This window comes from Eulemur rufifrons, chromosome 2, assembly GCF_041146395.1.
Source record: "Eulemur rufifrons isolate Redbay chromosome 2, OSU_ERuf_1, whole genome shotgun sequence".
NCBI classification, from domain to species: Eukaryota; Metazoa; Chordata; class Mammalia; order Primates; family Lemuridae; genus Eulemur; species Eulemur rufifrons.
Window position 1 is genome coordinate 31,546,930 of NC_090984.1, and position 25,877 is coordinate 31,572,806.

At 36.9% G+C, this 25,877-nt stretch overlaps 1 protein-coding gene and 1 pseudogene across 2 annotated transcripts in view; both read left to right on the plus strand.

The window, feature by feature from the left end:
* HERC1 (HECT and RLD domain containing E3 ubiquitin protein ligase family member 1) overlaps positions 1-25,877 on the plus strand; it is a 193,418-nt gene that overhangs the window by 24,650 nt on the left and 142,891 nt on the right. For both annotated transcript variants that reach the window (XM_069482949.1, XM_069482959.1), the window contains exon 2: positions 22,213-23,168. In XM_069482949.1, the coding sequence (XP_069339050.1) occupies positions 22,239-23,168 (930 nt within the window). In that variant the 5' untranslated portion in view covers positions 22,213-22,238. The remainder of the gene's footprint in view (positions 1-22,212; positions 23,169-25,877) is intronic.
* On the plus strand, positions 8,419-8,474 carry LOC138381104 (U6 spliceosomal RNA; annotated as a pseudogene).

The window sequence follows — 25,877 nt, forward strand, 5'->3', positions numbered from 1 at the left end:
TTCTCAATGGCCTAATGCAACTGGAAGTAAGAAGAGATCTTGGGTAGCGTAATCCTACAGCTTAACCTCAAAGGGTGCAAAGCGGAGCATGGAAGGGTAGAGAATAGATTTGGTTTGGGGAGGCTGGGGGCAAATGGAGAATGCCTAGCCCAGGACCCATTTTAAATTATTGTAAATTTGTAACATAGGAGAGTGTTATAATGAAAATACTCTTGTAGAAAGATTTGGTTTAGTGGATTTTGAGTCTTCTTAACAAAAAAAACCTCTCTGTTCAGGCAAAGTTCCAACTTATAAAAAAAAGGCTTGGCCGGGCGGTGGCTCACGCCTGTAATCCTAGCACTCTGGGAGGCCGAGGTGGGCGGATCGTTTGAGCTCAGGAGTTCGAGACCAGCCTGAGCAAGAGTGAGACCCCATCTCTACTAAAAATAGAAAGAAATTATATGGACAGCTAAAAATATATATAGAAAAAATTAGCCGGGCATGGTGGTGCATGCCTGTAGTCCCAACTACTCGGGAGGCTGAGACAGGAGGATCCCTTGAGCTCAGGAGTTTGAGGTTGCTGTGAGATGGGCTGACGCCACGGCACTCACTCTAGCCTGGGCAACAGAGTGAGACTCTGTCTCAAAAAAAAAAAAAAAAAAGGCAGAATACAATCTATTATTGGATTTGTCCTTATAGTCCCCACTGGGGCTAATTTTATTATTTCCCTGTAAACTAGTTAGACCAGAATTAGTTCATCTTCCACAGAGTTCCTAAGCCCTTGCAGTGCAAAAGGTAGGGTGCTAATGACTGAAAGGAACAAAAGAGTAGGACAGAGTACCAGCCTTGAAAAGCTTGAGTTTGAGTTGTAGGGTGAGCAGGGAAGTGGTGATGTAGACAAGTACACAAATAATAACAAATCAGGCAGAATCTGATAAATGTCACGTGTGTGAGCAAAAGTGTTAAGAGAATTAGAGGAGGAAGTGATCAAATCTGTATTGGTGAGTGTAGGGTGATTACAACATGAAAGGCCTCATGGGGGAAGTCACCTTTGAGATAGGCCTTTGAAGGAGAAGTACGGATTTTGACAGATAAAGACTAGGTAGATGAGGACTTCTCAGTGACAGGAAATAGCATGAACAAAGGTACAGAGGTGGAGTGTTTGATTTGTTAAAGGTTAGGACATTTTTAGGGTAGTTGTGGGAGATGAAGTTGAAGGGCAAATGTGACTCCCTTTGGATAGACTTAAATCCACAATAATGGCTTGTGTTCAATTTTATAGGATATGGAGAGTCATCAACTTTTTTATAGCTGGGCAATGGTGTAATTGGTTAGAACTAAGCTTTAAGAAGATTAGTCTACAGAAGTAGGTAGAATACATTGCTTTGGGGAGACTCCTTAGGAGTCCATTGTAGTTTCTCAGGGCAGGTTGTGAGTGCTAAAGCATATTGGGGCCAGGGGGAATGTGTAAAACAGGCTGGGATATAAAGAAAAGGCCTGAGTCAAAGAAGACTACAGTTTTGACCCTGGGTACCTAAGGGTGATGTATCAGAAGAAGCTGGTTGTAAGGATGTAAGAGGGAGAGTAGGTAAGCATTGGAAGGTAGGGAAGTTGGAAGAGATGGTTAAGAGAAAAGTTAATTTTGGATGTAGTGAATTGGGGATGGGAAGCATAGACATGGTGATGTCCCCAAGCATTTGGAAATACAAGACTTGTGTTCTGCAGAAATGCTGGTCAGATGTGTAGATTTGGTAGATATCTATGTAATGATAATGAGTTAGCTTTGGCAATGAACAAAAAATGGTTGATATAAAAAAACAAAGTGAGAATGAGTGAGAGAAAATACTGAGAAGAAAAAGAGGAGGTCCCAGAATTCCTGGGAATACCAGCATTATGTGGACAAGAGGAGGAAGGGTCTGCAAGTCATTGGATTTTTTGTTTGTTTTTTTGTCAGCTTTGATGTAGTATAATTAACATACAGTAAAATTCACTGTTTTAAGCGAACAATTTGACAAATGTATACAATCATGTAACTACCACCACAATCATGGTGTAGTCCATTTTCATCATCCCTAAAAGTTTCCTTGTGGCTCTTTGCTGTTAATGTTCTCCACTTATTCCCTAGCTACTGGCAACAACTGATTTGCTTTCTATCACTACAGTTTTTTTTCCTTCTAGAATTTCATATATATGGAAGGGTAATTATATAGTCTTTTGTGTCTGGCTTATTTGACTTGGCATAATGCTTTTGAGATGCATGCATCCATGTAATTGCTTGTATCAGTACTTCATTCCTTTTTTTTTTTTTTTTTTTTTTTTGAGACAGAGTCTGGCTTTGTTGCCCTGGCTAGAGTGAGTGCCGTGGCGTTAGCCTAGTTCACAGCAACCTCAAACTCCTGAGCTCAAGCGATCCTCCTGTCTCAGCCTCCCGAGTAGCTGGGACTACAGGCATGCACCACCATGCCCGGCTAATTTTTTCTATATATATTTTTAGCTGTCCATATAATTTCTTTCTATTTTTAGTAGAGATGGGGTCTCGCTCTTGCTCAGGCTGGTCTCGAACTCCTGAGCTCAAACGATCCGCCCACTTCGGCCTCCCAGAGTGCTAGGATTACAGGCGTGAGCCACCGCGCCCGGCCTTCATTCCTTTTTATTACTAAGTAGTATGCCAGTATATGAATATATTATTACAATTTACCTATCCATTCATCAGTGGATGGACCTTTGGATTTTCAGGTTTTTTGCTATTATGAATAAATCTGCTATGAATATTCATGTTATAAGTCTTTGTAGTCATCTGTTCTCATTTTTCTGGGCAAATACCTGGAGGAGAATTGTTGCATATATGGTTAAGTACAGTAAGTGTTCATAATAAACTGCTAAACAGTTTCCCATTTTACATTTCTACCAACAGTATATGAGTGTTCTAGTTGCTCATCCTCACCAGTACTTGGTATTGTCTGTATCTTTAAATTTAGACATTTTAGTGGGTTTGTAATAGTATCCTATTGTGGTTTTTATTTGCATTTCCCTAATGACTAATGATGTTGAACATCTCCCTATGTGCTTATTTGGCCATTTAATATATCTTTGGTGAAGCATCTGTTTGAATATTTTGCTCATTTAAAAAAAAAAATTGAGTTTTCTTATTGAGTAGTAAAGGTTCTTTTTATATATTCTGTTTTTTTTTTTGAGACAGAGGCTCGCTCTGTTGCCCGGGCTAGAGTGCCGTGGCGTCAGCTTAGCTCACAGCAACCTCAAACTCCCGGGCTCAAGCAATTCTTCTGCCTCAGCCTCCCGAGTAGCTGGGACTACAGGCATGCGCCACCATGCCCGGCTAATTTTTTTCTATATATATAATTTTAGCTGTCCAGATCATTTCTTTCTATCTTTTGTAGAGATGGGGTCTCGCTCTTGCTCAGGCTGGCTTTTTATATATTCTTGATGCAAGTCCTTTATTGCTGTGGTCCCCAACCCCCAGGCCATGGATCGGTACTAGTCTGTGGCCTGTTAGGAACTAGGCCACACAGCAGGAGGTGAGCAGCAGGCCAGCAAACGAAGCTTCATATGTATTTACAGCCACTCCCCATCGCTTGCATCACTGCATAAGTTCCACCTCTTGTCAGATCAGTGGGGGCATTAGATTCTGAGAGGAGAATGAACCCTACTGTAAACTGCACACACGAAGGATATAGGTTTTGAGCTCCTTATAAGAATCTAATGCCTGATGATCTGAGTTGGTGAGTTGGAGCTGAGGTAGTGATGCTAGCTCTGGAGAACAGCTGCAAATACAGATTATCATTAGCAGAGAGGTTTGACTGCACAATAAATGTAATGTGGTTGAATTATCCCAAAACCAGCCCTCCCCATCTATGGAAAAACTGTCGTTCACGAAACCAGTCCCTCGTGCCAAAAAGGTTGGGGACTGCCTGCTTTATTGGATATATGTTTTGCAAATAGTTTCTTTCGATTTGGGGCTTGCCTTTTCATTTTTTAACAGTGCTTTTTGAAGGACTGAATTTTTAATTTGAATCAAGTCCAGTGTATCAATTTTTTGTATCTTATTTAAGAAATCTTAATTAACCCCAGCTTGCTAAGATTTTTCTCCTATGTTTTCTTCCAGAGATTTTTTTAGTTTTAGCTCTTACATTTAAGTCTGTGAACCAATTTGAGTTGATTTTTGTATGTGGTATGAAATTAGACTCAAGGTCCATATTTTTCCATATGCATATTCAGTTCTAGCACCTTTTATTGAAAAGATTATCTTTTCCCCATTAAACTTGGCAACTTAGTTTAAAATCAATTGGACATGTATGTATGGGTCTATTTTTGGACTCTCAGTTCTATTCTCTTGATCTGTCTTGATGCAGATACCACTATACTATCTGGATGCCAATATCACATGTCTTGATTACTGTAGTTTTATAATAAGCCTTAAAGTCAGGTAATGTAAGTTCTCCAGCTTTGTTCTCACTTGATCTTAGCCAGAAGGCTGAGGAGCAATTCCAACTTTGTTCTCTATCAGAATTGTTTTACTATTTTCAGTCCTTTGCCTTTCTGTAGTTGCAAGTTTCTGATGACTGTGAAAAATGCTTTGCTTTGTTTTGTTTTTTGTTACCTGATTGAGGTCATTTAATGATCTTGAGAGAGTGGTTAGGGGAACATATTTTATCTTAGCAACAGGATTCTAAGAATGAACTGAATTGGCAATTGATTCATTTAAATCTTCTGAGGTTTTAATTTTTTAAATGTTAGCATGATATACAAGATGTGAAACCACCGTGATGATGATAAAAAGCAGCATGATTTAGTGGTTAAGAGGTCAGATGACAGACTGCTCTGGTTTTAATCCTGACTTTACTAATTACTGCCAGTGTGACCTTGGGCAAACTTTTTAGGCTGGAAACTCGTAAGAATAAGCTGACTGAGAAAGAATTCTCCACACAAAGATTAGAATAGTTTTAAAGAAAGAAAGTTTATTTTACTTCCTAAAGGTCAGAAGGGTGAGACACAAGAGAAAGAAAGGAAAATTGTCCACCCCGAAGGTATGGGGTTTGGGGTTTTTATTAGGGGGTGAAGGGGAAAAAAGTGATTGCTATAAGGTGATAGCAGAAAGCAGCTGTGAAATGGCTGCATCTGTTTTTCCTATTTTTTTTTTCCTCTTCTCTGTGAGGCTGGCTTGTCAGAGTCCTTAGAATGTGGTCTGGGGAAAGTGGGAGCTGGGGAGAGCTTGCACTCCTGCTGTCTGCTTAGGGCTCTTCAAGGTTGTTAAAACAAACTTTCAAATAAAACAATTTAAGCCATAGGTGTTTAATCAAACAAGGGGCAGTTATAATGTGATCTTTTCCCTTCAGAGGGGCAATTATGTGCTGTGAGTTTTCTCCTTTTTTGTTTCTGTTAGTTTATTTTTCTTTCTCTTAGTTTACTAGCAAGGCCACCTCTCTGTTCCTCCATTTCATTTCCTGGCAAATGGGGATAATAAGAGTACCTAGCTATTTTATGCAGTTGCTCTGAAGATTAAGATAATACATGTAAAGGGCTTAGCACATTTCCTGCCACATAGAAAGTGCTCAATGAATGTTAGTTGCTATTATTGCTTTGTTCACCTAGGGAATGCTAGAAAGCCACAGAATTTTATAAGCTCACTTGTAGGAAGTATTGTAAGAACTCACTTGTAGGATCCCCTCTGCTCAAATTGTCAAAACTGCAAGAGGGTTTCAGTCTAGGTCTAGTTGCTTGTCGCACAAAAATCCAATTAGCGAGACAATGAGGATTTGCCAAGAAAGAAGGATTTTTTTTTAATACGACGGATGTCTTGTGGGGAGAAGCTGCCTCAAGTCTATCTCTCTGACTAAGGGAGACCATGGACTTTTAAAGGAGGGGCCATGAGACAGGTCGTGGCATAACTAACAAGGGGGGGCTATGTGCATTGAGTACAGGTTGTGGGGATGGTCAATCTTGGCTTCAGGAAGTCTGCCCTGGGTCCTTTAGAATCTCAGCTCCTTTGTCTTGCAGAAACTCTGCCATTTCTGGACAATAACTCAAAAAGTCAAGTAGTTAGTTAAGGGAGAGGATTATAAAAAAACATGTAGGGGTCATTAAAATTTGTTCATAGAGCTGGTTACAAAATCTTTCAGCCTCTCTCATTTATTTCAATTTTAGAAAGATAGTGGTAGTGATAATTTTGTTTCTAGTTCCTAGGTGGTTTTCCAACCCTTCTTTACATTGGTCAATTTGGGTAATGTATGTTTGTAATTCAATTTGGATTTGTGCATTGGCTCAGGAGGGGAAAAAAAGAACAGTTGGCTTTTAGTGGTATAAATCATTACTGTTAATTAAAAAATTAAAAAAATAACAGCAGTGTTTCCTTTGCCAGTATTTAGCTGTTTCATCAAGATTTTGAATTGTTGGTTCTAGAATACAAATGAAAACCCATTAGTTTGATTCGATTTTGTCTGTAGTTCTTTACTTGCTGAATAAACACATCTGCTTCCAGGTTTATTTGACCAGTTCTCATTATTGATGTAGCAAAACAATTTGCCAGCAAACTCAGCAAATCTTTTCTTTTTCTAAATGTACTTTCTTTCTAAATAGCAATAATAACAAAAACTTTTTCCTTATCAGGTGTTTAATTTTGTAAAGCTAAACATTGATAATAATTTGCATGGTTTAATGAGTAAGAGTGCCAACATCAGTCAGTCAGCCTAATGAAATCCTCTAGAAGGGAAGTACACATGGCAGGAGTGGGGAGAGCTGGATCACAGTGTGCACTTAAGTTTCAGTTGCAGAACTTTGCAAACAGGCTCACCCTCCTGCACTTCCAGGAATATTCTTGATAAGTGTCTTTATTGACATCTTTCTTTTATGATTCTCTAAGCATTGTGTGTGGGGGGGAGCATGAGGTAGTAGATAAAGAGTTCCGTTTAAACATGTTGAATTTGAGATTCCTTTGGGACATCTGAGTGAGCATATCATGTTAGCAGTGGATATTCAGGTCTAGAGCTCATGGGAAATTTAGACTGGAATAATTAGCATACCAGAGGTAGGTAAAAGCCTTGGCAGTGGCTAGGATCCAAAAATTTATGTACATTAAGAGGAGACAGAAATGAACTAAAGATAGCCTGGTAGTATAGCTTGAAGTCTGGTAAATTGATGCCTCCCAATTTGTTCTTTTTGCTTAAGATTGCTTTTGCCATACAGGGTCTTCCCGTGTTCTATACAAAGCATAAAATTATTTTTTCTGGATCTGCGAAAAATGATGTTGGTATTTTAATAGGGATTGCATTGAATCTGTAGATCACTTTGGGTAGTATAGACATTTTAACAATGTTGATTCTGCTGGCCTGTGAGCATGGTATGGTCTTCCACTTGTTTATGTCCTCTGCTATTTCCTTGCTCAGTGTTTTGTAGTTCTCCCTGTAGAGGCTTAGTTAAATATATTCATAGGTATTTTATTTTCTTTGTTGCTATTGTGAAGGGTATTGAGTCTTTGATTTGGTTCTCAGTTTGACTGTTGTTGTTGTATAGGAATGCTACTGATTTCTGTACATTGATTTTGTAACCTGAGACTTTGCTGAATTTATCAATTTCAGTAGTCTCATGGCAGAATCTTTGGGGTTTTCGTCAGCAGAGTGATAGTTTGACCTCTTCTGCCCCCATTTGGATGCCCTTGATTTCCTTCTCTTGTCTGCTTGCTCTGGCTAGGACTTCTAGCACTATGTTGAATAGAAGCGCAGATAGAGGGCAACCTTGTTCCGGTTCCAGGTGGGAATGCTTTCAGTTTTTCCCTATTCAGAATGATGTTGACTGTGGCTTTGTCATATGTGGCTTTTATCATTTTTAGGTAAGTCCTGTCTATGCCTATTTTGTTAAGTGTTCTTATCATAAAAAGGTGCTGATTTTGTTGAATAAGCTAGATTCTTCTGATGAGTTTTCTAGTTATTCAGTATCACCTGTAAATAGCAAAATTTCTAGAATATATAACTTTTGTCGTTCAATTTTATTATCAATAATAGTGGTGAAAAATTGGTATTCTTATTGTCTATTAATACTTGACTCTAGAGCCAGGGCTTCTAATAGTTTTTGTTTTGTGATACATAATTTTAAATCATTAAAAAAAAGAAAACCTTTATTTCTGCTTTATTGGAGTTTGTGTTAGGAATGAATGTTGTATTTTTATCAGGTGCCTTTTTAACATTTCTCAAAATAACATGGATTTTGTTAATGATAATATGTTTGCTTATGTCGAGCTATCATTATATTCCTGGTATCAACCCTGTTCACATCTGGTGTGTTAACCTTTTGATGTACTTTTTCATTTTGTTGCTGATGTTTTTAATGGTGGGTTTTTACAACCTTTATGTGGTAGTATTACAATCGTACTTTTTGTGCTTTGTTGAGGTTTGGTATTGTTACTTTATTGACTATTTAAAAAGAGCTGTGCTCGCTTCAGCAGCACATATACTAAAATTGGAACGATACAGAGAAGATTAGCAATAAAAAAAAATAAAAAAAATAAAAAAAAAAATAAAAAGAGCTGAGACTCTTTCCTCTATGCCCTGAGACTTTTAAGGTAGCTTACGAATTGTCTGTTTCTTGAAGATATGGTAGAATTCTTCCTTAAAACAATCAGAGTTTGATTTTGTTGCTGCTTTTAGATTCTTTGAATCTCTTCACTGATTTATTTTAGTAGTATCCTAACTATATTATCCCACCTGTCAAATTTACAATAATTAACTATCAAATCGGTTTCCTTGAAATGCATTTTTCATTGAGGGCATATGAGGTACCAGATACTGTGCTTGGTGCAGATGTCACTTTTGCTCCCCAAATCATCAATTTTGGCTTCTCATAGATTACAGAACTAAAACTCAAACTAATTGGATCATTAATTTTTTTTTCCACATTCTGAACTGAGTCTTCATTTTTCTATAATTTTTTGTGAATATCTTTATGTTTTCTAGCTATTCTGATCCACTTTCTATTCTTTAAACACACTTGAACTTTCTTTTCTTTGAATTCAGAGTTTGATGAACCTGGCATGGTATCCTATACTTTTTTTTTTTTTTTAAAGAGTTGCGGTCTTGCTGTGCTTCTCAGGCTGTACTACAGTGGCTATTGATAGGCAGTGATCATAGTGTATTACATCCTCAAACTCCTGGGCTGATCCTCCTGCCTTAGCTTCTTAAGTAGTTGGGGTTACAGGCATGTGTGACTGTGTCTTGCTCTATAATGTTTTTTGACCCATTTAAGTTATTTTTTAATTTTTTTTTTTTTTTTTTTGAGACAGTGCCTCGCTCTGTTGCCCAGGCTAGAGTGAGTGCCATGGCATCAGCCTAGCTCACAGCAACCTCAAACTCCTGGGCTTAAGCGATCCTACTGCCTCAGCCTCCCGAGTAGCAGGGACTACAGGCATGCGCCACCACGCCCGGCTAATTTTTTCTATATATATTTTTAGTTGTCCAGATCATGTCTTTCTATTTTTAGTAGAGACGGGGTCTCGCTCTTGCTCAGGCTGGTCTTGAACTCCAGACCTCGAGCTATCCACCTGCCTCGGCCTCCCAGAGTGCTAGGATTACAGGCGTGAGCCACCACGCCCGGCCCCATTTAAATTATTCTTGATGTAGAGAACATTTGTTTTTTTATGTATTTGTCCACCATTGATTCTCTCTTCTTTTGGTAACATATCATAAGTTCATTTTGGGGAAGCACTATCTGCCATATTCTTTTTTTATTAAATTTAATTTATTGGGCTGAAATTCACATAACACACAATTAACCATTTTAAAGTGAGCAATTCAGTGAGTGGCATTTGGCACTTTCACAGTATTGTACAACCACCAACTCTGTCTAATTCTGAAACGTTGTCATCATTCCAAAGTAAAACTCCTTACTCATTAAGCAATTTCTCCCTGTTCTCCCCTCCTCTCCAACCCCTGGCAACCACTATTCTACTTTCTGTCTCTATGCATTTGGCAATTCTGGACATTTCATATAAATAGAATCATACAATATATGGCCTTTTATGTCTGGCTTCAATTAGCATAATGTTTACAAGGCTCAGTCGTGTTGTAGCATGTATCAGTATTTCATCCCTTTTTATGGCTGAGTAATATTCTAAATAATACCACATTTTGTTTATTCATTTATTGATGGACATTTGGGTTATTTCCATTTTTTGGCTATTGTGAGTAACACTTCTATGAATGTTCATGTACAAGTTTTCATATGAACATATGTTTTGCTTTTCTCTTGGGTGTAGATCTAGGAGTGGAATTACTGGCCATGTGGTAACTCTATTTTTAATTTTTTGAGAAACCCCCAAACTGTTTTCCACAGCTGTCTTTCCATTCTTATTCATAATATTGAATATCTTTGTGTTTTTTTCTTAATTAGGTTAGCTGATTTCATTTTTTTTTTACAATAAAGAATCATCTCGCTGAGATTTAGATATCAATTGTATTGTTTTTGGCTTTTTCTGATTCACCAATTTCTATTATCTTCTTTCTTGGTTTGTTTTCTAATTTTGAATTGAATTATTAATTCATTCTTACCTAAAAATGAGGTATTTAAGTCTTTGAGTTAGGTTTGGCTACATTCTGTTGATTTTGCTGTATAACGCTTTTATATAATTTTGTAGATAATGTGCAATTCCTTTTTCCTCCTCTCTTTGCCTAAGAAACTATTTAGAAAAGAGTTGGTTTCCAAAAAATTTGGCTTTTTGCCGTGTTTTGGATTTCTTTTTTAATTTAAAAGTGGTTTTTAAAAATTTGCTTAGGTAATACATGTGCATATATGAAATTCAAAAGCTTATGTAGTGAAAAGTAAATATCATTCCTACTCCAATTCCCAGTAACCCACTTACCTCCCCCAGAGGTAAGTAGTGTTCCTAGTAACATCTCTGACTTATGTCAAAAGGTGTATACAGCCACCTAAATGAGTCATTCCCCAGAGATGGGATGGGACACCCTCTTTTTTTGCAACATCTTGTCTCTTCCTTTTGCTGTTGCCTTTTTTCTCCCTACTCTTGGTTTTGTCCTATCCTACGCTTCAGATTTTTATTTTTTGTTGAACTTGCTTTTTTTCATATTGAAAAGATGATGTTGCCCCAAGAGCCAAAAATAAATGGGAATTGAAAACAAGATCTTTCTAGAGTTCATTCTATGCATTTACAAACAAACTACATGAATATATAAATCCTTTTTAATGTAATTATATTACTACATGTGAATTATAGTGTACACAAATACGGTATATAGTTTTCTTTTTTTATTTACCAGTGTATCTCAGAGATCCACATTCATTGTTTTTGTAAATACTTTCTGTTTTCACAGTTTTATGATTAGAAATATGGTCTAAATTATGTATATATTTTGGAATTATTTGTTGGATAACAGTCAATTTGAGAAGATTTTTCACTGGCACTTATAAAGAAGATATTTTAGGACGTGCATAATATTTTTAGATCAGCCTTATCTGAGTTCAGGGATGACTTCAGGACATCTGTGAAACCTTTGAAAATTTGTGCATATTTTTACAAATATGTGCATAAGAGTCAGGAGCCACAGGTTTCATCAGATTTTCATAGGGATCCAGCATACCTTGGAGATGTTGCGGGTTTGGTTCCAGACGACTGCAATAAAGGAAGTCATACAATTTTTTTCGTTTCCCAGTGCATATGAAGGTTATGTTTACACTATACTGTAGTCCAATAAATGTGCAATAGCAGCCTTCAATGAGTTGTAATCCTTTTTTTTCGGTTATAGGGTTTTGTATCAGTGTTGATGGTTGCTGACTAATCAGGATGGTGGTTGCTGAAGATTGAGGTGGCTGTGGCAATGAACTTTGCCACATCGATTGAGTCTTCCTTTCATGAAAGTTTTCTCTATAGCATGTGATGTTGTTTGATAGCATTTCACCCACAGTAGAACTTCTTTCCAAATTAGAGTCAGTCCTTTCAAACCCTGCTGCTGCTTATCAACTAAGTTTATTTACTATTCTAAATCCTTTATTGTCATTTCAACAGTGTTAACAGCATCTTCACCTGGGGTAGATTCCATCTCAAGAAACCACTTTCTTTGCTCATCCATAAGAAGCAACTTCTTTATTTTTATTTTTTTTATTTTTATTTCAGGATATTATGAGGGTACAAACATTTTGGTTACATTTTATATCTTTGCCTCACCCAAGTGAGGATTAGAGGCGTGCCCTTCCCCTCTACAATGCTCACCGCATCCATTAGTTGTGAGTTTACCACCCCCAACCCCCCTAGTCCTTGGAGAATATTAATACCGTGTGAGCATCATAGTGTTGATCAGTCAGTGCCAATTTGATGGCAAGTACATATGGAGCCTATTCTTCCGACAGAAGCAACTTCTTATCTGTTCAAGTTTTATCATTAGATTGCAGCAATGCAGTCACATCTTCAGGTTCCATTTCTAATTCTAGTTCTCTTGCTATTTCCACTACATCTGCAGTTACTTCCTCCACTGAACCCTTCAAAGTCATCCATGAGAGTTGGAATCAACTTCTTCCAAACTCCTATTAATGTTGATATTTTGGCCTTATCCCATGAATCAGGAATGTTTTTAATGGCATCTGGAATGGTGAATCCTTTCCAGAAGGTTTTCAGTTTACTTTGCCCAGATCCACTAGAGGAATCACTATTTATGGCAGCCAAAGCCTCACAAAATGTATTTCTTAAGTAATAAGATTTGAAAGTCAAAGTAATTTCTTGATCCATGGGCTGCAGAATGGATGTTGTGGCAGCAGGCATGAAAACAACATGAATCTCCTTGTACATCTCCATCAGAGCTCTCGGATGACTAGGTTGTCAATGAGCATTGTCAATGAGCAGTAATATTTTGAAAGGAATCTTTTTTTTCTGAGCAGTATGTCTCAACGGTGGGCCCAAAATATTCAGTAAACCATGCTATAAACAGATGTGCTGTTATCCAGCTTTGTTATTCCATTTATAGAGCACAGGCAGAGTACATTTAGCATGATTCTTAAGGGCCCTAGGATTTTCAGAATGTTAAAGGAGTATTGCTTCAACTTAAAGTCACCAGCTGCATTATCCTCTAACAAGAGATTCAGCCTGTATTTTGAAGTTTTAAGCCAGGCATTGGCTTCTCTTCTCAGCTATGAAAGCCCTAGATGGCATCCTCTTCCAATATAAGGCTGTTTTGTCTACATTGAAAATCTGTTGTTTAGTGTATCTACCTTCATAAATTATCTTAGCTAAGTCTTCTGGACAACTTGCAGCTGCATCTACATCAGCACTTGCTGCTTCATCTTGTACTTTTGTATTATAGAGATGACTTCTTTCTTTAAACTTCATGAACCAATCTCTGCTAGCTTCAAACTTGCTTCTGTAGTTTCCTCACTTCTCTCAGCCTTCATAGAATTGAAGAGAGTTAGGGCCTTGTTCTCGATTAGGCTTTGGCATGAGGGAATGTTGTGGCCAGTTTGATCTTCTGTCCAGACCACTAAAACTATCTCCATATCAGCAATAAATCTCCCTTGCTTTTTAAAATATAGATATAGGGTCTCACTGTGTCACTCACCCTGGAATGCAGTGGTGCAATCATACGCACTGTAACCTCAAACTCCTAGGCTCAACTGATCCTCCCACTTCAGCCTCCTGAGTAGCTAGGACCATGGGTACACACCACCACACCCAGCTAATTTTTTGATTTTTTTGGTAGAGATGGGGTCTCACTATGTTGCCCAGGCTAGTCTGAAACTCCTGGTCTTAAGTGATCCTTCTTCCTCGTCCTCCCAAAGTGCTGGGATTATAGGCCTGAGCCATCTTGTTCAACTTATTTTGCTTTGTCATCATTCACTCATATGTTCACTGGAGTAGCATTTTTAATTTCCTTCAAGAACTTTTCCTTTGCATTCACAACTAGGCTAATTGGCACAAGAGGCCTAGCTTTTGGTCATTCTCAACTTTTGACATGCCTACCTCCCTAAGCTTAATTATTTTTAGCTTTTGATTTAAAGTGAGAGACATGTGACTCTTCCTCTTACTTGCACACTTAAAGGCCTTTGTAGGGTTATTACTTGGCTTAATTTCAGTATTGTGTCAAAGGGAGGACCAGAGAGGGAGAGAGACTGAGGAATGGCTGGTTGGTGGAGCAGTCAGGACACATACAACATTCATTTTAAGTTTGTCATCTTATATGGGTGCAGTTTGGCACCCTAAAACAATTACAATAGTAACATCAAAAATTACCGATCATAGATCACCATAAGGATGTAATAATAATGAAATATAAGAATTACCAAAATGTGACAGAGACATGAAGTGAGTACATGCTGTTGGAAAAATAGTGCCAGTAGACTTGCTCAACTCAGGGTTGCCACAAACCTTCAATTTGTTAAAATAAAAAATAAAAAAATAAAAAAGCAGTATCTACAAAGCCCAATAAAGCAGTGCAATAAAACAAGGTATGCCTGTATTTAAGTCTCTATTTCTGTGGTTGCCACTCTTCCTGTATTTTCTGTGGTTTCTACTTTATGTTTCATTACTTTGCTTGTATTCATATATAAATGTGACAATTTTATCTTATTAATGATTATACTGTTCCCATCATTAGCAAGTAATCTTTTTTGTCCTATTTGTTACCTAATAGTTAACAAATTTTTTTGTTTGTGTTTGCTTGTTACATCATTATCCTATACTATCTTCAGCATTTCTAAATCACTTGTTTTAGATCTATCTCATGGATAGCATATATATTTTTAAAAATAAGATTTACTTATTAGATTTATTATGTATATTTAATTTATAGCAGAGATTATAAACTTTGGACCATAGCTACCTGTGTATAGATTTTGTTCAGATAGCATATATTAAATAATAATTACTAATATTATTTGATATTGGTCTTTGGGTTTTAATAGGCAGGTTTTACATATTGATGTAATAGTTGTGCTTGATTGACCTTTATTTTCTGTTTTATATTTTTAATGCTTGTTTGCTGTTTTTTTTTTTTTTTTAGCACGAAAATGAGGTTTAGTGAGGAAAGATAGGATTATAGAGCAAGAACAAGATATAGGTTTGTAGTTTGTAGAGTGAGAACAAGATACAACAAAAATGCCTTCCTTTTGTTTTCTGTCCTTTGTTATATGGTCTGTTTTTTTGTTTTGTTTTGCTTTTTTTTTTTTTTTTTTTGAAATAGAGTCTTACTCTGTTGCCTGAGCTTGAGTGCTGTGACGTCAGCCAAACTCACAGCAGCCTCAAACTCCTGGGCTTAAGCAATCCTTCTGCCTCAGCCTCCCGAGTAGCTGGGACTACAGGCATGTGCCGCCATGCCTGGCTAATTTTTTCTATATATATATTTTTAGTTGTCCAGCTAATTTCTTCCTATTTTTTTAGTAGAGATGGGGTCTTGCTCTTGCTCAGGCTGGTCTCGAACTCCTGAGCTCAAACAATTCTCCCACCTCAGCCTCCCAGAGTGCTAGGATTACAGGTGTGAGCTGCTGTGCCTGGCCTGTTTTGTTTTGTTTTGAGACAGGATCTTGCTCTGTTGCCCAGGCTAGAATGCAGTGGCATCATCATAGCTTCCTGCGACCTACAACTCCTGGGCTCAAGTGATCCTCCAACCTCAGCCTCCTGAGTAGCTGGGACTACAGGCCCTCACCACCACACCCGACTAATTTTTCTTATTTTTTTGTAGAGAGATTGCTCAGGGTGGTCTCAAATTCCTAGCTTCAAGCAGTCCTCCTGCCTCAGCCTCCCAAAGTGCTAGAATTACAGGCGTGAGCCATTGCACCTGGCCAGTCTTTGTTTCTTTGATTTATTCCCTTTCTATGTTTGTGTAATTTGGGAAAAAATATGAATAAACCTAAATGACTGGATAGCAGTAATTAATTAGAAAGAAAGTGAAAGTCCATTCATTATAGCTATAAAATAAAAAATATTTAAGAATCAGTTTAACAAAAAAGGCACAGGACTTATATAAAGAAAATCTAAAATAAGATAGGAACAAATAGAAAGGTATATTGTGTCCCTGGGTGGACATATTAACTATCATAATATCTATTTTCTGAAAATATATAAATTTAACATAGTTTGAATTAGGGATGGCATGTAGTTGAATAAAATAATCTTAAAAGTTGAGTATTTGCCTTACCAGTTATCAGAACATTTATAAAGCTACTGTAATTAAGTCACTGTTATAGTAAGAATGAACAAGTGGACCAGAATAGAGAATCCAGAAGTGAATCTGGTTAGTGGACAAAGAGTGAATTAGTATTTAGATCTTCTATTCCCTTATTTTTGTGTACTTGATTCATCTTGTACTGAGAGTGGTATATAAGTGTCTCCCATCATTAGTGTTTCTTTCCATGTTTCCTTGCATCTCCTGTAGTCTTTGCTTTATAAAAGCTGTTGTTATGCTATTCAATTGGTTTTAAAATGTCTGATGCCTAGCTAATTCTTTTGCCTTTTTAAGTTATTTCATCTTTTTCCTTGAAGGGCTTTATAATTTTATCTTTATTTTTGAAATCTAATAGTTTCATTAGGGTATGTTTTGGGGTTGATTGTCTGGGTTAATATTCCCAGGTGGTTCATGAACCCTTATTTTATTCAGATATTTTTCTATGTTAGAACACTTTCTTGCATTGTAGCTTTAAGATCAGCTCTATTTTTGTTTGGTTTGCATTATTTGTGTTTGTGTTTTTGTTTTTCTTTGGGTAATTCAATAACACAAATATTCCTTCTTTGTCTATCTTCTATTTCCACTTCTTTCTCTCTGACCACTTTTATTTTTCTTTATGTCATTGAATCTACTCTCCCTTGAACACTTTGTAATCCATTCTTCATTTCTGAGATAATTTTGTCTTTTTCTTCCATTTCTTTCCTGAGTTCAATTACCTTTTTTCCTTTCTTCATTCCTTCATTTTCTTATTTTTTCTTTTCATTTCTTTTGGTCATTTCTGCATTTAATTTTTGAATTTCTGATTCAAGGTTTTTCATATCATCACGTTTCAATTTATTTAATTTTGCTTGGATTGTTAACTTACACTTTCTTTTGTTTTGTTGTTACCAGGGAATTTCCTTCAGTTGATATGTGTGAAATTTTAGTTCTTTATTTTCTGCAATAGTTCTGTGTGGACCTGATTTTACTTGTTCATTTTTATGTTTTGGAGTGTTTTGTAGTATTCCTAATTTAATGTCACCTTCTTCTGTGAATATAGCAAAGTTCAAATATAAATAGCAAGAGTTTTTTTTTTGTTTGGTTTGGTTGTGGCTCCAATTTTATGGATCTCTTTTGCCTTGTAGGACCCTAAACATTTCCCCTTTTTCTTCTTTTACCCTTCACCACTCAGTTGCCAAAGGGTGCTTCTCCCTTCCTTTTTGCCCTTTTTCTCCCCTATGAATTTCAACAGGTGCTCATTTAGGTAACACCTATCTTTTTAAATTGCACTTGCTCTTTTAAAGCATGCCTGCCCCTTTAAATTGAAAGTACTTTGACATTTCTCTCCTATAGTCTGTGCTCTGATCTGCCTGGACACTTTTCCAGTATCTTCAGATTTGGTGTGGATGTAACCTTTCTGGCAGTCATTCCAAATCATTTTTAGGTCCTTTCACTAGCCTCCTCTTCTGTCTTTTGTGTAGTTTTTCTTATTCTGCCTTTTGCCTGATGGAGGTGAGAGTACGTGTCCTAGATTTGGTGATTTTTCTCTTTTACATTCACAGTTGTTTGCAATTTTGACATTCTGTATCTTCAGGTTATGCTATAGGTGTGGTTTGGTGTAGAATTCAATTTTTCCCTCTTTTTTTCCTTGCTATTTGGGGAAGAAATTTTGGGCAGATAGCTACACAGATGCCATTGTCCTCAACTACTTTGAAGCCCTGGTTTACTTAGCATAACTAGCCATCCATCTGGAAACAATAAAATTGGACTCCAATTTTATGCTATATAGAATTTATTAAACTTCTATAGAATTTATTTTAATTCCATATGGATTAAAGACTCGTGTAAAAAAAAAATCCCTCAAGAAAATCAAGGTGAATAATTATATCATCTAGAATTCATGTGTAATCTAGGCCTGGGGGTGGGGTAGCAATCCTCTTTTGACCACGAATGGAAAACAGAAGTTATAAAAGAAGTATATGTATGCAAAAGATAGATTTAGAAGAAACATTTGCAGTGTTGAAGACAGACTATGGTAAAATACAAAAAACTTTTACAAATTGGCAAGATAACCAAATAGGAAAATGCATGAATAAACACTCAGAATGATGTATCCAAGTGACCAATAAACACAAGATGTTCAGATTTATTAGTAATCAGGGAAATATAAATTAGAATAACAACATATCCCTTTTCAGCTATCAGACTGGTAAAATTTAAAAAAACAACATTAGCTATGGCCTGAAATAAGGAATAGATTTAAATAAGGTTCTTTTATATCCTCTGCACAATGCTGGTGTTTAATAAATACTAAGTGAAGTGGTTGGTGGGGGAGTGGATCATGATTTTTTCCTCCCTCCCAGGTGCATACTTGCCAAGTATCTTATGAAGATAAATTAAACATAGTAATCACGGACTTGTGAAGACAAGGACCATCAGATTTTATATTTGGAATTTAACAGAGCATATTAAGAAATAAGAAATTCCTTTTAACTACTGTAGTTTAGGATGTCTATCATTGGAGTACTTTCCTGAAGATCTGCCTATATCATGAAAATTAAATTCTCTCCAGTGATTGAGGATCTTTATCTATAAACGCCTATTAGGATTGACATTTTGGAGACTTGCTTGAGAGGCAGGACTTAGTCTCCACCTTCCTTGCAATATTTTGTGATGAAAAATTTTGTATACATATAAAAATTATGGCAATGCATCTTATTTTTGATGCATTTCAAAATAAATTATGGACATCTGTTTATTTCCCCCAAATAAACTTCAGCATGCATATTATTAGCTAGAGTTCAGTATTTGTTGAGGTAAGATTTACATGCAGTGAAAAGTAAAAATCTTAAGTCCATATTCACTGAGTTTCGACACATGCACACACCTCTGTAATCCAAACCAGTATCAGTAGATTATTACCTCAGGAAATTCCCTCTTGCTCCTTACAGTCAATTCATGCAACTACTATTTTAAGTCTTTTTATGAACATATGTTTTCTTTTGGTTAAGTCCCTAGGAGAGGAATTGTTGGGTTATGGGGTTAGGTATATGTTTAGTTTTATGAGAAACTACTAGACATCATTCCAAAGTTGTTCCATTCTGTACTCCCACAAATGATTTGTAGATGTGTAATAGTATCTCTTTAGTTTTAGTTTGCATTTTTCTGATGAATAATGATTTTGAGTACACTTTTCTTGTGTTTATTGGCCATTCATATATTTTCTATGAAATGTTGTTCACATTTTTTGCCCATTAAAAAATTGTGTTGCCTTTTATTATTGAGTTGTCGGATTTCTTTATATATCCTGGATTCCAGTCCTTTGTGGGATATATGTTTTTCTCTCAGAGGACTTAGTTTTTTTTTTTTTTTTTTTTTTTTGAGACAGAGTCTCACTCTGTTGCCCAGGCTAGAGTGAGTGCCGTGGCGTCAGCCTAGCTCACAGCAACCTCAAACTCCTGAACTCAAGCGATCCTCCTGTCTCAGCCTCCCGAGTAGCTGGGACTACAGGCATGCGCCACCATGCCCGGCTAATTTTTTTTTTCTATATATATTTTTAGCTGTCCATATAATTTCTTTCTATTTTAGTAGAGATGGGGTCTCGCTCTTGCTCAGGCTGGTCTCGAACTCCTGAGCTCAAATGATCCGCCCACCTCGGCCTCCCAGAGTGCTAGGATTACAGGCGTGAGCCACCGCGCCCGGCCAGGACTTAGTTTTTAAGTAACTTTTTTCAACATATACTTACTGAGCACTTACTAGGTACTGGAATACAGCAGTAAACAAAATATGCAAAAACATCCCTGCCCTTTTGGAGTCTACTCTGCTAGTGTTTAGAGTCATACAATAGAAATAAATACAGTATACAGTGTTTCAAATAGTGATCAGTGCTATAGAGAAAACTAAGGCAGGTAAAGGAGAAAGGGAGTACCTGCTGGCATTATTAGGGTTTTACTTTTTAAGTGAAACCTTAAGAGTGTCAGAAAAGATCTCTCTTGAGAAGGTCATATTTGAGCATAGATCTGAAGGAGGTAAGGGAGTAATGCTGACATCCTGGGCAAGAGATTTCTAGCCTGAGAGAATAGTAAATATTCTAAATGTCCAAAAACCAGCAAGGAGACCAGTGTGTCTGGAGCCAGGTAAACAGCAGAGACATAGGAGATGAGGGCAGAGAGGTAGTGGGTAGACCAGGTTGTGTATAACCTTATTGGCTATTGTAATGGTTGAGTCTTTTAATCTGAGTGAGAGAGGAAGTCTTTGAGAACTTTTGAGCAGAAGGAAGGAAATGAGCTGATGTACATATTCATTTCAGTTATTTTATTTTTCAGTTCTATAATATCCATTTGACCTTTTTTTATGTTTTACAATTGATGAAATTTTTCATCTTTACATTTGCTTTCCCTATCATCCCTTTTTTGGAACATTTTAATTATAATGATTTTAAAGTTGTTGTTTACTACTTCCATTATCTGGATCACCTTTGGATCTACCTGTAAAGTTTGTTTTCATAGTTTTTTGTATGGTGTTAACTTCTAGGTATACCTAGTAACTTTTGATTAAATGCCCCGTATCATGTATTAAAATTAGAGACTCTTTCCTCTATTAGTTAGAGGGTGAGTCAAAACTCGGTTATAGTTTTGTTAAGTCTCAGACTACCTCTGGTTTACCTGGCTTCTACATGCTAGCCCTTCAGGGCTTCCAACTGAGAATCTGGCATGTTCATTGTGGCCCTTACCCCGATGGATCCTGAACTTGAATATGTATCTCCTTAACATGGCAGACTGCTGAAAACTCTGCTCTGCTTTTCAGAGGATTTCTGCTTAGTTTCTTAGCCCTCTGCCGTATGCAGCTTTAGAATTCAGCAGATGAAGGAATCGTTCTTCATCTCTCCATTTAAATTCAGATCTTGAATCCTTAAGTCCCTAATTATGTCTTGTTAGCCCCTCAGTACAGCCCAAAGCTGTGCTGGCTTCTCTGTCTTCAAGCAGTGACCTTCTGCATAGGCAAACTCTGATTCTTACTTAGCACCCTGCCTTATGCTTAGACTGGCAGATATCCCCAGGGGAAAAGCATCTTCAGAATGTTAGCTTACCTCTGCACTTTCCTCCTCCCTGAAATCCTGATTCCTCTTTCCTTTGTTGCTTCCTTTAAGCAGATTTTTAAAAATTTATCTATTTTTTCTAGTTATTCTTGGCCAGAGTATTGATCCATCCTAAGCTACTTTATCATACTCAGAAGAAATGTCTGACTTAAATTTTAAAAGCTCTGTCTGCTTTGTTGGAATAGACTTTGTGGGGTAAAGATTGAAGGCAGGGAGACCAATAAAGAGGCTCCTTTAATGACCCATGAGGTGATGGCTTGGACCAGGGTAGTAACAATGGAGAGAGAGAGATGGTTGGGTTCTGGGCATATTTGAAAATAGAGCTTACTAATTGCATTTGGAGTATAAGAGAGGGGGGAGTCAGTTATTACTCCCAAGGTTTTTGGCCCAAGAATCTAGAAGGATAGAATTGCCATTTATTGGGATGAGGAAGTCTACAGGAGGAACAGCTTTGGTGGATGGTGGTGGTAGTAGTGGATTAGAAGTTTAGTTTTAGATATGTTAAGCTTGAGATGCTCATTAGATACCCATGTGGAGAGGCCAAGTGGGCAATTGTACATATGAGTTTGGAATTTAGGGAAAAGGTCTGGGTTGGAGATACAGGTTTGGGAGTCATCAGCATGTAGAACCTACTGTTATATTGATGCTGGGATCAGAACCTGAAGGGAAAAAAGGTACATCTGAAGAAATCATTACTTTTTAAAATAAACTTTTTCTTTTGGGATTTTAGATTTACAGAAAAGTTGCAAAGATGATACAGAGTTTCTATATACCTTTCACCCATTATTGCTTAATGTTAACATCTTAGATAGCTGTGGTCCATTTATCAAAACTATAATACTGACTTTGGTATAGTGCAATGAACTAAGCTCCAGACTTCATTTGCATTTCACCAGTTTGAAATTACTAATGGTAATGTAAAATAGAAGTTTAGAAATATTTTATGAATCATTCATATATATTTTTGACTTTTCTCTTTTGCCTTTGCAGAACTAATGGCTGAAGGATAAATCAACATGGCAACTATGGTTCCACCAGTGAAACTGAAATGGCTTGAGCACCTGAACAGCTCCTGGATTACAGAGGACAGTGAATCTATTGCTACAAGAGAGGGAGTTGCTATTCTGTATTCTAAACTGGTTAGCAATAAGGAAGTAGTACCTTTGCCCCAACAAGTTTTATGCCTCAAAGGACCACAGTTGCCAGACTTTGAACGTGAGTCTCTTTCAAGTGATGAGCAGGACCACTATTTAGATGCCCTTCTTAGCAGCCAGCTAGCACTAGCAAAGATGGTATGTTCAGATTCCCCATTTGCTGGGGCACTTCGAAAACGACTGCTTGTACTTCAACGTGTCTTTTATGCACTTTCTAATAAATACCATGACAAAGGCAAAGTGAAACAGCAGCAACATTCTCCGGAGAGCAGCTCTGGTTCAGCAGATGTCCATTCTGTTAGTGAACGTCCCCGATCAAGCACTGATGCACTTATAGAAATGGGTGTTCGAACTGGTCTGAGTTTATTATTTGCACTTCTAAGACAAAGTTGGATGATGCCTGTGTCAGGACCTGGTCTCAGTCTTTGCAACGACGTTATTCATACTGCAATTGAAGTTGTGAGCTCTTTGCCACCATTATCTTTAGCAAATGAAAGCAAGATTCCTCCTATGGGCTTGGACTGCTTATCACAAGTAACAACATTTCTTAAAGGAGTAACTATTCCTAATTCTGGGGCAGACACTTTAGGTCGTAGATTAGCTTCTGAGTTGCTGCTTGGTTTAGCAGCTCAGCGAGGCTCTTTGCGGTATCTTCTTGAATGGATAGAAATGGCTTTGGGGGCTTCAGCGGTTGTAAATACCATGGAGAAAAGCAAACTACTGTCAAGCCAGGAAGGAATGATCAGCTTTGACTGTTTTATGACTATATTAATGCAGATGAGGCGTTCTTTGGTACGTACTATAAATCTTAACTTTAAAATTCATAACTAACAATTTTTGGAAAAGTCAACCCAGCTTTTAATGAATTGGTGGTAATAGTGAATGACTTGAGACTTCTTCAGGTGATTATTAATTAAATATTTTATATACTTGGGAGAAACTTTGGTATATGTTGATATATAGGGACAGACTAAATGGTACAGTGTTAAGACCACTAGATCAGGAGTCGGGTTTGTAGCTTTAGTTTTATGGCTTCTTATGTGAACTTGGGAAATTCATCTAACTTCTTTGTGTTTTAGTAAACTCATGTGAGGGATTTTGGCTGGTGAATGTGGAGGTCTTTTGAAAAACATCTCTATTTTCATCCTTCCCAATTTTTGTTAAGCATTTAGCATATGCCAAGTATTATTCTAGGTTCTGGAGGTACAGTTTCTACCTCCATGGAGCTAACAGCCTAGTAGGGAAATTAGGCAATAAATGCATAATTTCAGGTAGTGAGAAGTTCTAACAAGAAAAATAAGGGAGGGAAAGGGAATAGAGAGTGATGGGGGATAGAGAGTGATAGGCTCAGGGCAAAAGATGGGAGGTGGAAGATGTGCTATTTTAGTTAATGTGGTCAGGGAAGGACACTCTTGAGTTGACATTAGAGCAGAAACCTGGATGAAGGGAAGTGATGAGCTAAGCAAAGATCTGTGAAGAGTGTGTGTTAGAGGAGATTATTTGACTATCATAATCTTGGGTACCATGTTAAAGAATAAATAATAAAATGTAGCATAGTATGATCAATTTCAAGAATTTATAAAACTGAAATGTAATACCTTTGTGAAAACCAAGAATAAAAATTTAAATGTTAAAATATAAATTTAGAATATTAAGGCTCAAACACTTATAAGCTGACTTAATTTCAGTTAGGTTACATTGATCAGTCATTTTGGTGTCCTTTGTTACCAAATATCAACTAACAAATTTATTTAGTTAAAATAACTAAATATGCCACTTGTAAATTATGTGTGTATTTTTCAAGTCTTTTTTTCCCCCAAATAAATGGAAAGGTTTTGGACAGAAATGTTTCATAAAAAAAAAAAATTATGTTAAATTTATTTTCAAACCAGGGCATTTAAGTTTTCACCTAGTTTACATTTTGCATTGGTGAACTGGAACTGAATGGTAAATATTGGGTCATTTTTTACAATATTATTGTAGCCAAGTACTTAGAGATTTTAGATCATAAGATTTATGAAAATGTGAATTTCTTAATGTTAACTAAAAATAAGAAAAGCATGCAGTACTTTGTTTGGTATATGGAGTGTTGACACGTTGTGTCCTATGATCTTCATCTGAGGTGAGAACCCAGAGCCCAGGGATGCAATGAGGTAAGCAGGAAATGCTTTAGGGAACAGCTGTGGGAGGCAATTAGGCCTTTTGTGTTTTCTTATTCAGTATTTAAAAAAAAAAGAAAAAAAAAATCCTCTTGCACATGTTTTTCTAATTTTGTTTTCTTATTCTTGATACTTTTGGTAATGTTTTCTTACTCTACATTGCTTTCAAGTTTGTAATGTTATTTAATGGCCTAAAATAATATATCTATTCATGATCACATGTTAATATTTCTGTGAGAAGTCACTCAATTCCTTCATTTCTGGGCTATTTATTTTGCATTGCCTTTGTTACAAAAAGATATTAGTTATCACACAATATAGTTATATGATTATTTGCTTGTCCATGGTGTATTTAATTCCTGGACAAAATGCTAGATACCTTGAGCCAGAGGCCTCTTCCCTACCTTACCCTCTAAGGCCTTATGCCCAGGAAACTAGATTTCTTTTCCTGGTGTCTGCTTAGCCTCATTGTCTAGGTTTGCTTGTATGCATATTTACTAATTGGCTGATAGTTTAATTTTTTTTTTTTTGAGACAGGGTCTCCCTCTGTTGCCCAAGCTGGAGTGCAGTGTCATCATCATAGCTTACTGCAACCTCTTGGGCTTAAACAATAGTCCTGTCTCAGCCTCCTAAGTAGCTGAGACTGCAGGTGCTTGCCACCATGCCCATCTGGTTTTTCTAGTTTTTGTAGAGACAGGGTCTTGCTCGATATGTTGCTTAGGCTGGTCTTGAACTCCTGACCTCAAGTGATCCTCCTGTCTCAGCCTCCCAAAGTGCTGGGATTACAGGTGTGAGCTATAATGCCCAGCCCATAATGTGTTTTATTCTTTATTTAATTAATCTATAACATCTCATCCCATTCCTTTTTTGACTTCTTTCATTTCCTACTCCCCAATACCTGGAGTAAGGGAGGAAGAGAACTAACCTCTATTGAGTGCCTACTACCCACCAGGTGCTTTATATGTACTATCTCATTCAATTATCATGTTAGTCTGTGACACAGATATTATTTACCCTTAAAGATGAAGCAACTGTGGTAGTGAGCTTGAATTTACACATCTGTTGAACAAAGGAGCTGGAAATGTAACATGTACTCCTGATTTAAGTACTTTATCAGCCAGGTACTATGTTAAGTAATTTTTACAGCCCTGAGTCTGTCTGCAAAGCCCATGTTTTTTTATGACTACCATATGCAGTTTTTACCCTGCTTATGTTAAATTGATCTATTTTTTCCATGAAGGCCTACCTTAAAGTAGATCTAAAATATAATACATTTGTTTTATTGCTGGATTTCCTGTTTTCTCTCCACTTGTCCTCTTATTCCCAGACAAAATACCAAATA